Source organism: Uloborus diversus, chromosome 2, assembly GCF_026930045.1.
Source record: "Uloborus diversus isolate 005 chromosome 2, Udiv.v.3.1, whole genome shotgun sequence".
NCBI lineage: Eukaryota > Metazoa > Arthropoda > Arachnida > Araneae > Uloboridae > Uloborus > Uloborus diversus.
The window spans coordinates 184,655,690-184,669,659 of NC_072732.1; the positions used below are offsets into that span (position 1 = coordinate 184,655,690).

A 13,970-nucleotide genomic window follows, 5' to 3' on the forward strand; every position below is an offset into this window, starting at 1 on the left:
AGTGCTTGCTTGTAAATTTAAAACCAATTTTGAAGTCCACCAAACTTTGATGCACCGCAAAACCGTCCTCTTAAATCCTGGAAAGATAAGTCTATGGGGACGAGAATATCTTTTAGTATATTAAATAGAATCTTTGCCTTCATATTCACAAAGGCTTGCAAATTTCTCAAATGTGACAATTTTCAATGACGCTCATTAAACAAAAAGAATTTTGTCTTCATATAATGCACTCCCCAAGCAAAAGCACTCGCCACTCTCTCTAAAAAATGACTCACGAACACAAATTATTAGGGGGTTCCGAGCCCCCCCCCCCCCCCCCAAGCTCCATGGAGTTGGCGCTAGTGATTACCGGTATCTAGAGTGAGTGGCCGCAAGGTACAGTAAACTCAATGAAAATATGAAAAAATCTTTCAGTAGGGTTGCATTTATTTGGAGTCTTCTAGCCAAAAAGCAAAAAGAGTTAACATGCTTTAATTTGGAGCAAATAAGGAGATGTCGACCATTCCTAGAACCACTTCCGTACAGATAACCTTATTAAAAAGTCAGTAATCCAACGTTATTAAGCACAAAACTTGCAAATGATTGCAGACACGTGTTTCGGTGTTACAAGGAACACCTTTTTCAATGCAAAGAAGTATGAGCTTTTGGATGAAAAGTCATCCGAGAAAAGCAACACGGTGGAACAGGAGAAAGTATAAATATCAAAAAATAGAAATTAAACAAAACAAAAAAGATAAAATGACACCTGGAGATAAAATTTATTATATAATTCCATCAGGAAAAAAAACCCGTTAAGTAATAAATTTTAAAAGAAAACCCATAAACAATGCAAGAAGTCCAAAAATGAAACCACTCATAATAAATTAGCAATAAATTTACCAGCAAGAAAAAACTATGTATGGAAGCAATGTATCAAATGGAGAAATGCAGAAAAAAAACAGAGTGAAGGATAAACATATTGGAATTAGTTAATCACAAAACGAAATAAGAAAGCAAAAAATGAAAAAATAAAAGTAAGAAATGTACGACGCTTACATAAAAATAATAGAAAATCTAAACCAATTTTAACAAAGGAGTCCACACAGAGGAAAAATAGGGAATTGCAGTAAGATCGTTAACTAAATTAGAACGGTTCCTCAGGATGTGGAAAGATTCCCAAAAATCAAGATCCAATGAATTGGGGCATTTTTGGATAATTTGATAAGAGTTAAAACAAAAGAGTGATTCGATTCCCAACAGTGTTGAGCAATACTGGATTTATTCAGCTGTTGTTTTCTCACATAGCTTTGATGTTCTTTTAACCGAAATTTCAAAGAACGGCGGGTCTGTCCGATGTATATCTTAATAGAACTTTTAACACTAAGAATTTAGTTGTTTTGCCTTTCTTCCCTGGTATCAGTTTTCAGGTTGCTAAGATTCTGAAGCGATTCCAATTCCAAGTGGTATTTTTTCCTATTAATAAACTTTCTTTCTCTTCTCTTAAAGATTCTATTCACCCTCTTAATTGCTGTGGGATCTATAAAATTGTTTGCAATTGCGGACTCTGATACATCGGACAGATCCGCCGTTCTTTGAAATTTCGGTTAAAAGAACATCAAAGCTATGTGAGAAAACAACAGCTGAATAAATCCAGTATTGCTCAACACTGTAGGGAATCGAATCACTCTTTTGATTTTAACTCTTATCAAATTATCCAAAAATGCCCCAATTCGTTGGATCTTGATTTTTGAGAATCTTTCCACATCCTGAGGAACCGTTCTAATTTAGTTAACGATCTTACTTCAATTCCCTATTTTTCCTCTGTGTGGACTCCTTTGTTAAAATTGGTTTAGATTTTCTATTATTTTTATGTAAGCGTCGTACATTTCTTACTTTTATTTTTTCATTTTTTGCTTTCTTATTTCGTTTTGTGATTAACTAATTCCAATATGTTTATCCTTCACTCTGTTTTTTTTCTGCATTTCTCCATTTGATACATTGCTTCCATACATAGTTTTTTCCCGCTGGTAAATTTATTGCTAATTTATTATGAGTGGTTTCATTTTTGGACTTTTTTGCATTGTTTATGGGTTTTCTTTTAAAATTTATTACTTAACGGTTTTTTTTTTCCTGATGGAATTATATAATAAATTTTGTCTCCAGGTGTCATTTTATCTTTTTTGTTTTGTTTAATTTCTATTTTTTGATATTTATACTTTCTCCTGTTCCACCGTGTTGCTTTTCTCGGATGACTTTTCATCCAAAAGCTCACACTTCTTTGCATTGAAAAAGGTGTTCCTTGTAACACCGAAACACGTGTCTGCAATCATTTGTAAGTTTTGCGCTTAATAACGTTGGATTACTGACTTTTTAATTCTCAGCACAAAGGTATTTATTCTTTAGTTAGATAACCTTATGTCTGCGGGGGAAAAAAATCCCAACACCAAGAAAGACTTGTGCTAGATAAGCAATATATGGTTGTTGTCTTTATACATCTGAAAGATGACATTGATTCAAATTTTACTTTGTGCATAAGTGCAGCACTATAGCACCACTCAGAACTTGCAAAGTAGGGTTGCTATAAATGCATGCCGTAAAGTTTGTGAGCGTTATTTTTCTGTGATATTTGACATATTGAGTTGATGTTAGCCAAGAATGTCTTTAAGAAGTCGAAGAAGTCATTGTCATGATTGCATCGAGTTTGACCGAGGACATGTAATAGTTCTACAAGACGGTGGATTTTTGATCTGCAATATTGCAATAAGACTTGGTTGGAATGTATCAACCGGGCATGATTGTTGACAGTAGTGGTTAAGGAATGTTACTGCCTCAAAAAGACTGGGTTCTAGGCACTACTAAAAGGGTATATTGGCACTACTGAGATGGAAGACCACTGTACTTGACGTTCGGCTGTGGCGCATAGTACTGCGTCTGAGGCAGAAATTCAAGCTGCAGTTGGTACCACAGTGACACATCAAACTGCCAGAAATTGGTTACTTCATGGACAGCTCTAATCCAGGCGACTTGTGGCATGTGTTTCATTGATACCAAAACATTGCCATCTGCAACGCCAGTGGTGAGTTAGAGCTCATTGGAAGACAGAGTGGAGATCCGCTGTGTTTACTGATGAAAGCAGTTTCTGTCTCAGTGCCAGTGATGGTCGATTGTTTGTTAGAGGAGGCCAGGGGATTGCCTGCAACCAAACTGTCTGTGGCCTAGACTCACTGGACTTACACCTGGAATTCTGGCCTGAGAAGCAAGTTCTTATGACAGCAGGAGCACTCTCGTGGTTATTCCAAACACAGTGAATGCGCAGTTCGTCAGTCTGGCTTTCAACCTGTAGTATTGCCATTTATAAACTCAAGGGTGAATTTTCCAAAAGGATAACCCTTGCTTTCACACCACTGCTGCAACGTAATGTGCTCTAGAGTGTGTTGACACGTTACTTTGGCCTGCGAGATTACCAGATCTCTTCCCAATTGAGCATGCCTCGGATATCATTGGACGAATGCTCCAGCATAATATAGCTGACGTTCCCATTATTGACATAGCAAGTTCAACAAGCAAGTCCATTTCACAAAGTGACACTCACTTCGTGCCTGTATGACACAATGCATGCACACTTGCATTCTAAATTGTGGAGTTACACTGCTTATTAATGTAACAGCAGTTCACTTTTGAAATGAATTTCTTGAGCTTAAATTAACTTGTGATCTTGAAAATTCAATCAATTAAACATGCAAACTAGACAAATGCCCTGTCCAAATTTCATTACTCTACGATATTTCTTCTTGGTGTTGGGATATTTTTTTCCCGTCAGTGGATGAAAAAAGTTCATTATAGGCTTACCTTGCCAAAGAAGTGCGGTGCAGTATTTTGGCAAAACACCTGTCAAACCAGGAGCAAAGAGGAAGGGCTTCGAGGGCACCCACAACTCTCAAATGCTGGATTAATTTGTTATCTTCCTTGCTCAAAATGCTTTCCAGTTTCTCTTTCTGTAGAAGTTCAATAGGGTATCAGTACAACAGACAACATTTTGTTTCCTTTTGCATTTACATTCAAGCTGCAGAGACAAATATATTTGTTGTAAAAAAATGGAATTCATGAGTAATAAATGCAGTCTTTGTAGCTGTCCTGATATTCCTAATCACACACAACCTTCCACAATCTTTTATTTACTGTTTAATCTTTATAGAGAAAAAAAATATGATAAGTTGAATAATATGAAAACTAAAACTCAAAGTTAAATAAATTTAATAGTTAAAACACATTGTACTCATAACTGCAAAGCTAGTATTTTTTTAATGTTATGTATTTGTTTAGTTGAAATACTTTTCATTCCATAGTTTCAGCATACTAAAAATAACTTACCAGAATGTGAAATTGAATGCCTGCCTGCCGTCGAAATAAAATGAAGTTCTTGAACAACCAATAGGCATCAATTTCTTGAGAACACAATTCCAAAAATACAGATGCTATGGCTGCCAAATTCCTCACATGTGAAGACTCTAGCTGGAACAAGCAATTTGAGGGTTGAAGTAGATGTAAAAAAGCAACAAAACAGCACACAAATGAGTATTTAAAAAACTTGTTAAATATTTTTTGAAAAATATTAAACAATATTAGCAACTCTACTCATTCCCTTTTTAGAAAATTCGTCATCAGGGTGTCAGTTGAAATTTTGGGTCACATATTTTTACTGAAAATTTAACAGGTTTCTCATTATCGACTTCTGATAAGTATAATAGCTGGTAGACATTTTTATGTGACTAAATTAAGGAAAAAAGATTTCTTAAAACTTCATAATTTCATTGCTAAATTTTTATGAAGTATCTAGTTTGAGAGAAAATGCATATGCATAATTGATCACTTTACTACCAAACTGGAGTTGAGGAAAGGTTTATACCTACCAGAAATGCAATCCAGGATGATAATGGTACTAAAGCAGCTTTTTAAAGCATAGAACTGCAGAAGGTAGGTAAATGGGTTTTCGAGATATTTGAAAAAATGTAATATGGATTCCACAAAGAGTATAGAAATGTAGGCAATAGATGTTTTATTAGTGCTTTATTTTCAGCAGAAACCAAATAAGCAAGCTTGTACAATAAAACTAAAGTATGATTAGTGATTAGAGATTTTGAGCTATTTTACAATTCCGCAATACCGGTATTTGGCAAGGTAAAATACCGGTATTTTCAGAATTAGCTGAAAATAATAAATAATTTTATTTAAACAGTTTTCAATTTAACTTATCAGATATCTACTTTTATTTTAAATAAGCAATTCTTTTTCTGTGAAACAGTATCAAAATAAATCAATTCATGGAAAAATTTGGCTTCAAAGGCATGAACTACTAGACTATCATTAAATAAAAGTAACAGAATGATTGTAAAATGATATTTTCATCATCAGATGGTAAGATGAATCTGACGTTCGCGCGCTTATGTGCACCTTGTTTTATTTTTTTCCACATCCGTGATCATTCATTTAACTTTTTGTAAAAGTTTATTTCAAGTATAATTAAGAATGTATTTATCCTATGAATTTCAGTGATGTTTTTTCAATATTTGTCACAATTGTACTGAATTTTTACAAAAAAAAAATTCTTGTTAATATAAAAAATGGTTATTTCTTGCGAACGGGTATTGGTTTGTTTTCCTATCTGGTTCTTTAGCTTTATAACAAAAAATAAAGTTAAAAATTATGTAGTGCCTTGAAAATTTGCATAGAGGTAAGGCACAATCAACTGGAACATATTTTCACACATTTACATAATTATAATTCTTAAGAATTTTGAAAAGAAAACGAAAACAATTTAAAGGAACTGATAAGATCAAATTTTGTTAAATTCATCCGAAATTTCAAAATGGACTTATAAAAAGCGAACGAATTTATCCAGATCAAGGGGAAATCGTCGAAGATGATGTTAATATCGGAAAAGTATCTTCTCTTGAAGAGAAATTACAACTAGCTATTGTTACGAGTCTGGCCACTCCAAGAAATTCTTTAAATGACGACACAGTTCTTGAGAAAAATACAGGAGATTTATTTACAGCTATGTACCAGAAATGTAGTTAACTGCTAAATTATTCTTAGCAATTAGGCAAATATCAATTAACACCCTAAACTCAACAGTAGCACACGTATTTTCATCAAAATATGCAAAAAAAAAAAACGCAAATGCTTCATAATAACAGAGCTAATACACACTCTCCAGCTAACAGCTGATACTAGACTATTAAACAGCAAACTAACTCTCTCTCTCTCTCATTCACACAATGCAGGGTGATATATAATCAGCAAAGAAATATCCACAAAGTTCAAAATTTGATTTCTTTCTGGATGTTTTATTTTTATTCCATTCACAAATCTTATCAGGGGACCATGTTCATCATTCGAATGTTGGGGGCTTGTATGTTCATTATAAGAAAGAATTTACAGGTTAAGTTACTAAGATAATTTTAGATGAAAATTAATGGAACAAACGCCAAATTTAGCCAGATTACAAAAAAATCAAAAAAATTTCTATTTACAGAATTTATAACACTATAAATTCAAATAATAATAATAATAATGATACACACAACACAAAAGAAACACAGGCGCACACACACACAACGGGATTTATCCAAAAATAATACGCAAGACACAGAATCATTTGAAGATGAAACACTTCGAGATGTGTCGAGGTGTATCGCGCATTGTTAACAGCACCACAGACCTAAGTGAATTCAGAAAGAGTTTTTCTAACTGCAGGAAATGTGTGTACTAAATTGAGTTCAGGGCTAAGAGACATGCATTATGCTTCTTACTATTACTGATTTTTTATTACATTTGTTCCGTAATATTTTTTGTTAAAAATTTGTTTTCATAAATAATACAATTTTTGCACAAACTTATGAACTGTGTCAACGAAACAAAATGTTTTAGATACTTTTTTGAGAAATTTCTAATACCGGTATTCTGGTATCACGTTTTAAAAACAACAAATTCTGGCATTGTATTTTTGGTCTGGTATTGCAATCCCCAAGTATGATAGATGACAAAAAAAAAAAAAAACAGATTTTTAAAAAAATACTGGGCATTTTTTATAATGCACTGTACAAAATAACTTTTCTGGGTCAGAAAGGACAATTTAAGTACTCTTGTCATTTTCTATTGTTCCAAGAAAATGACACAACAAACAAAGAAACGTGAAACTCAAGTCATTTCAAATTAAACTTTCCCATTAAGAAAACTATGCATGTTTTAACAGTCAAACAGAACTCATGCATGTCTGTCCCCTCGGGAAGAGTGGTACTTCTTGGATTTAAATAAAATAACCAAGTGGAGCCCTCAAACCTATCTTTAATATTATCTAAGATATTCGAACATTATATTTCAAATTTCAATTTTGAAAAAAAATCCTGCAGAAAGTTCTGATTCTTATCCCTCGAGTAATAAGAGATGGCTTACAATTGTATTTTCAAGACGTAAATTTCCGGAGAATTCTGAGGAAGAGCTCTAGGCCTAGATCTATAAATTTTGGACGACTGCAACAAAAACTGCAGGGGCCCTCCTGAGAGGCCAGCAGCGTATATTTGCAACATTAATGGGTCTTAGTGGGAGTTTTTTTTTTTTTTTTTCAATTTTTTTTTCTCCAATTTCTTTCGCCCTTGGGCCCCTTAAGGACGTGCCCCCTACTAGTCCAGTGGCATACTTAAGGGAAAAGACCCTCCGTGAGAAATTTCGTGAGGAAATTGTGAGACCAATTCTAATACATTCCTTATGGCCTATATAACTATGCCTCACCAGGTGTTTTGCTTGAACTTGTGTCAGATGGCCTGTGTGACGTCATTAATCCAAATTGGCGGCTGCACTAGATATTGATGAAAATTTTCGGTTTTAACTGATTTTTGAGGCATATTATGACATTTTTTCAACTTATCTTATATATTTAATATTGTAATACTATTATATTTAAAATTTTAAAATTAATTGCCAATTTAAAATATTATTCATTTAGTTTTTTTTTTTTTCTAGATGCAGATTTTTAGTAACCAGTAACAGTTAAAAAATATTTTGGAAAGCTTGTACGATAAAATCAAATTTATTATTCCAAAAAACCTGTAAAATAATTTGCATACACGCGTTTCGGGGTTATACGAAGCATTTTTTTTTAATGCAGAAAAAAAAATTACAACTTCCGTTATTTAATATTAGATATAATGATAATTTTATTTATGTACTCAAGTAATGAATGATTGATTTCATTATCTAAACTCTGATTTTAATTCAAAATATAGATTTAAAGGTAAACAAACAATTCTTACTTAAAGATCTTCATCTGAAGCGTTATCAATATCGCTTTGTTGGCTATGATTTTCACATTTAAGTCCTCTTCATCTTCACACACAAAGTTCAGTGCATGAAATATTTTGAGATTTGCATTTACATGAAACAATCATTTTCCCTTTACGCAGCTGCATCAAACTACACAGTTAAAAATTCAGGAAACGTTTGTGGTAAATATTACTATAATATGTAGTGTTTACAGTACGTAAAAAATTTGCACCAAATTGTACCGAAGAAAATAAACGATTGCAGCGCCAATTGATACAGCACGTGACGTACAGTGAAAAGTATATAACACCGTTTTTCCCTTACTCGATGGGTCCCAACTTGTGTAGTGGGCAGCAAAGCCGCTTGCTATTTCGAAGGCACCAAGATCGAACCTGCAGTTCAAATTTTGAGTTTTTTAACTGTCGTTTATTCTACCGTGAAATTTTACAGTAAAATAGGATTTTACAGTAATAGTTACTAGCAACATGGATGCCAGTAACTTTTACCATAAAATTTCAGGAACTTTTTTAACAGTATAGTTTTAAAATAGACTCAGAAGCACAAATAAGTGTACACATAACTGGAACATAGAAGTTATCTTTCTCTTCCCATCTGAAGTGTGACGGTGATGTTAAAGTCGGGTGCTGCTGGTCAGCAAGATGCCGTTCCAATACCTGATAATGCGCTCTTAAAATATAAGGGGAGAAAGATTCTCTTGCAGGAGGCAAATTTTTATTTTCAGTCTCCTGCTTGGAAAACATGAACCAAAGAAATTCTCCAATATCAGAAATCTTTGTCAGCGACACATATACAGAACAAATAAAGCCTTCTTTCAATAACAATTTTATCATATGTACCGAATTCTTCAGTTGATCCCCAGATGAGTCAGAGTGTCGAGAGTATCTTTGTCAGCCATCTTATAAATTTTCCAAAAAGAAGGTTTTTCCCTTCTAAGCAAGTGAGCTTGTTATATTACTTCCTGACAGAGCATAGAGTCATAATATTCCTCGTTTTATCTAATCCCAATGCGGTCATAATGCTGGTCATTCTTTGGTGGCTACATATCCCAGTCAAAAATGTGCATGGACAGTGAAATGATTTTAACCAGAACAATGCTAGGAAAAATACATCGGTGTGAGGCGAATATATATGAGTACTGGTTGCTCTTTCTCTAGAAGCATGAAGATAGTCCAGTACTATTTTAACACCCGCCTCTCCATGACTGCTTTGCAATGCAGTCACATCACCTTTTAGTGATGAATTAGCTTCATTTCTCCAGCTAACGATTAGGTTTTTTTCAATGCTACGTGTATAATAACCCTTTTTCGCCAGATAAGCTATTAAGTTATCCTTTGTTTTTACATGAGAAAGTAGGATCTTCATGTGTACGGTTTTAATATTAGTACAATCAGTTATTTTATTTTGAACTCAATGGGTGTTAATGTACTTCTTTTTTCTGCATGGCAGATTGGCAGATTTTAGCGAGTTTTCAATGTATGTGTCAAACACTTAGTGTGTTTCATCATAATTTATAAGAATTTCCTTGATCTTATTATTAAATTCTGCAGTTAAATCATTACATGTTTTCACTTGCTTTGGTTTCTTCTATGATTGTAGCTGTGCCATTCCATAAAAAACAGCAACACTGTAAGATTCTCTGTTCATTTGCTTTCGGTATGCTTGAGTATTTCATGGGGTTTGACAAAGAATCTAAAGCTGCTGCTCTCTACTTTTTCTGAGCTACATTCTTCTAAAACCTTCATTAACTTTGATTTGTTTTGGGACAATTTTATCTACCCATCCAGATTAAACGTAGACTGTGGAGCAGCCTAAAATTCATATGCTGTTTTTAAATTAATATCTGCTCGACTCCTCGACACAACTAGCAGACGTTTAAATAACGATCGGCTTTTAACTGTAGAATAGTGCCAGCTATATTTGTTGCAACTTTCTTCGTGCTATTTTTACATAGATTTAACTTTTCTTTTTCCATTGGGGCCCAGAAATTCGTGTTTTCAGTTTTAATTCTCTCTCGTTCGAAAGTGGCGTACATGTCACGGCCTTAAATACATCTGTTTGTATGGCTTCATTATGTTCAGACTTTGTTGTGTTAATAAGTTCACTTCCTTCGTATATTATAGGGCTTTGGTTTGTTGATACTCTGATGGCACTGTATATACATTGCACATCTTCATGTAGTCGCTTTCTTCTTGAACCTGTCAAATGATAATGTTTACACTTTAACGCAAACCTTTTTTTTCTATTGGAGTTATGTATTTACTATTCTACCAATTACTTTCATACTCCTTTTCTCTTGCTCCAAAGCTTCGTCTGACCCTAAAGCACAAAATGGTACAAAAGACTTTTTAACAGCCCAATTGCCTTCCATGAATTCATTCCGAAGATTTTGTTGCTTTACATTAAGACGCCTCATATTAGTCAAGTACCATGAGATCATGCTTGCATAATTTGTTAAATTCAAAGCAAAGAAATAGGGAACGAAACCTTCGAATGAAGAAATGTGTAATTCCAAATTTCCTGATCTAACAGATCGTATAAAAGTAACATGGTATCCATCATATGCATGTATAACAAAGCAAGTTTAAATGTTGGTCTTCCAATCGATTCTGTGTCCTCACATCTTTCATTTTTTCATGTATTTTAGAATTTAAAAAATATCTGCATTATATTTGACGAAAGTTCTTTTGTTTCACCATACTTTTTTTCCTTGAAAGCAATTAATTTTTGCACTCTATCATCGCATTGAAATTTTATTTCTTCATTGTGTGTATAAAAAGCATCGAGGTAACATTAAAATAGTGCAAACCTTAATGTAGAATGTGCTTCTGTAGCCCGTCTAACACACTTTCCTGCAAGAATTTTTGACACTACAGATTCACTGTATAACTCAGTGAAATTGTTGTCAAGACCTGTACAAGGTTTTGTTTGACAGGGCAAGTTCTAAAACTGGTTTGTATAATCCAATATCCATGGTGATTACTGTTGGTAAATTTTTATCCTAAAATATATTTAGTTATATGTACAGTTGAACCTTGTTACCACGACACCGCTGGGACTGTCAACAAAGTGTCGTTATAGCCGGAGCAATGCCATAGCCGGAATAGTTTAAAAATTCACTATTAAACATTAGCTCACAATAAAATTAGATTTAATGAAAAAATTAACAGTGTTTATGCTTTTAAAAAGATTCAACTACTGTAAATTTGAGTTATTGGTGAGTATAACAAAAATTCTTTTTAAAAAAACTTAACTTATTATAATTTTCTTTAAATTCTACAATACTTTTCAATAAGTGTTTGCTAAACTTTCAAATAACATTTTTAATACTCCTCCTTTCCACGAAATTATCAGCAAGAAAGAAACCAATTCAAGACTCTTCACTTTTGTCCGCAATTTGATTAGATTTTGACAGCCTAGTCCCACCTTACGAAGGTGAAAAAACACTTTCTAATTCCTTTATCCACTTTAGAGCTGTGTTTTCCTTTTCAATATAATGAGGAACTCTTGTCTCTTTTTCTCTCATGGAAGAAGCTTGTAGTGATCACCTACAGCTTAGCTTAAAGTAGCTATGGTCTTTCTCTTCTTCTGCTATTTCCCTCATCCAGTATTACAATTCACCAGCTTTGAATTCTTTTCCATTGTCCCTCTTGTCAAAGTTTGAAACCTGTACCTTTCAGAACTTATCTACTGGTCCCACATCATTTTTGAGGTGTCATGTCTGGCCAAATCTCTTGTCTGAGTCCGAAGTTTCTACAACAAACATTTCCAGAAGTTTTCATCATTTTACGGAAAATTTTTCAATTGCAAAGAAATATTTGATCCGATCTGCGCAGCTCGAAGTGACGTTGTAACCAGAGTTGCCCCCCAAAAAAAAAACTGCCGTAAAACCAGGAGCCACTTAACATTAAAACTGTATGGCATAAGTTCGGGACTTTGAAAAAGTGACGTGACATCCGGAGTGTCGTGAAATCCGGGTCTCGCGATAACAAGGTTTGACTGCATACCAGTTTCTGCATGAACGTAAGCTACGTTGATGAAATGAAACATGCGTTCTAAAAGATGCAAGAAAAGTTCCTAAAGCGTAATTATACAGGTTATAAGGAGTTCTGTTAAACGATTATACTGTCGAACCTTGTTAAAACGAACTCAAATGGACTTTAAAAGTGAATGTCTCAACAGTAGCTCGTTTCATTTGCAAAAAAAAAGTTTAAGTGTAAGTACAGTAGGACGGGGATCGCAAATGTAGTTCGCTTTAGCAGTGATTCGTTATAAGCGTGTCCAAATTAACGAGGTTCGAATGTGCTAATGTTTAATGATTTTAGCCTGAAAATTAGCAGTATTTTTTAACTGCAAAAACTCACCCGAGGTACTTTTTAACTAGCTTATTCTGAATGCCAAAGTCAAAAATGAATACTTCAGATTTTTTTTTTTTTAATGAGTCAATAAACAAATAAATTTATTATTTTACTTTCAACTTATAATAAGAAAAATTTTGAAAAAAAAAAATAAAACCGACTTCAAAATTGCTCTAAAAAGTGAAAAATAATTTTATTCTTTAAACACCATCGATAATACTTTTAAACATAATTTTTGAAGTTGGCGCAAAAACGATCGATAAAATCATTCACAGCCATAACTCAACTACAAGTATAAATTTAACCAGGTCCAGTTTCTTCACTACCACATGCATTACGCATTGATGACAGCATATTTGAGTAACAATATAAATGTTTCGTTCCTAAGTTTGGATGATTTTTTGATAAAAATATGAACGAAGCATGGTTACAATGGATTTTACTTTTTGTTTTTGCGCCAACTTCAAAAATTATGTTTAAAAGTATTATCGATGGTGTTTAAAGAATAAAATTATTTTTCACTTTTTAGAGCAATTTTGAAGTCGGTTCTATTTTTTTTTTCAAAATTTTTTTATTTCATTCTTTTTAGTGTAAATGTAGATATTTCAGTAAAAGTAAGAAGTTACCTAGTAAGAAGTGCGGCTCTATATCACTGTATTGCATTAGAAAAGCCTTTATTCAAAATTATCATTACAATTACTATTAATGTTACAGTTATATGGCACCAAACTTTTATAACAATGAGTTTCATATTGTCGCGTAGATGAAAATAGCGAAGACAATGTGAAAGCCAAATGAAGCGAATACTCATTAGTCTCAACTCGAGATCTTTATTCAGAACCACGAATGAACGTTACATCTCCTTATATACAACTTGAAAAAGTGCTGGAACTTTCCAGACTTTAAAAGATACAGAAATTGATAGAACATTCGAGAAAATACGGGAAACAGTAGAAACGAAATTTTAGTAAAATTCACTTTGTCCTAGTTGGGATTTGAACCCGGGTTGCTCGTGTGGGAGACGAGAATTCTACCACTGAGCCACCGTTATCCTCGGATGAAAAGAGCGAACTTCGCTACAATATGATTTTAATCATTTAATAGGGAAATTTACTGTTTTTTGCCCATAACTTTTTATCTAAAGAACAAATATGGTCAAACAAAGTAATGGGACCTAAGTTGAGCCATTCTCTATCCATTAAAAAAAGAATCATCAAAATCGGTTCACTAGGTGAGACGCTATGAGTGGACAAAAAAAAAAAACATACATACGGTATGAACTGATAACCGCCT

At 33.5% G+C, this 13,970-nt stretch overlaps 1 protein-coding gene across 1 annotated transcript in view; it reads right to left on the reverse strand.

Annotated features, from left to right (window-relative positions):
• The window catches only part of LOC129217552 (TBC1 domain family member 7-like), a 63,526-nt gene that overhangs the window by 33,524 nt on the left and 16,032 nt on the right, over positions 1–13,970 (reverse strand). The window contains exons 3-4 of the mRNA XM_054851877.1: positions 4,351–4,491; positions 3,829–3,974 (exon numbers count right to left, since the gene is read on the reverse strand). Coding sequence (XP_054707852.1) covers positions 3,829–3,974; positions 4,351–4,491 — 287 coding nt within the window. The remainder of the gene's footprint in view (positions 1–3,828; positions 3,975–4,350; positions 4,492–13,970) is intronic.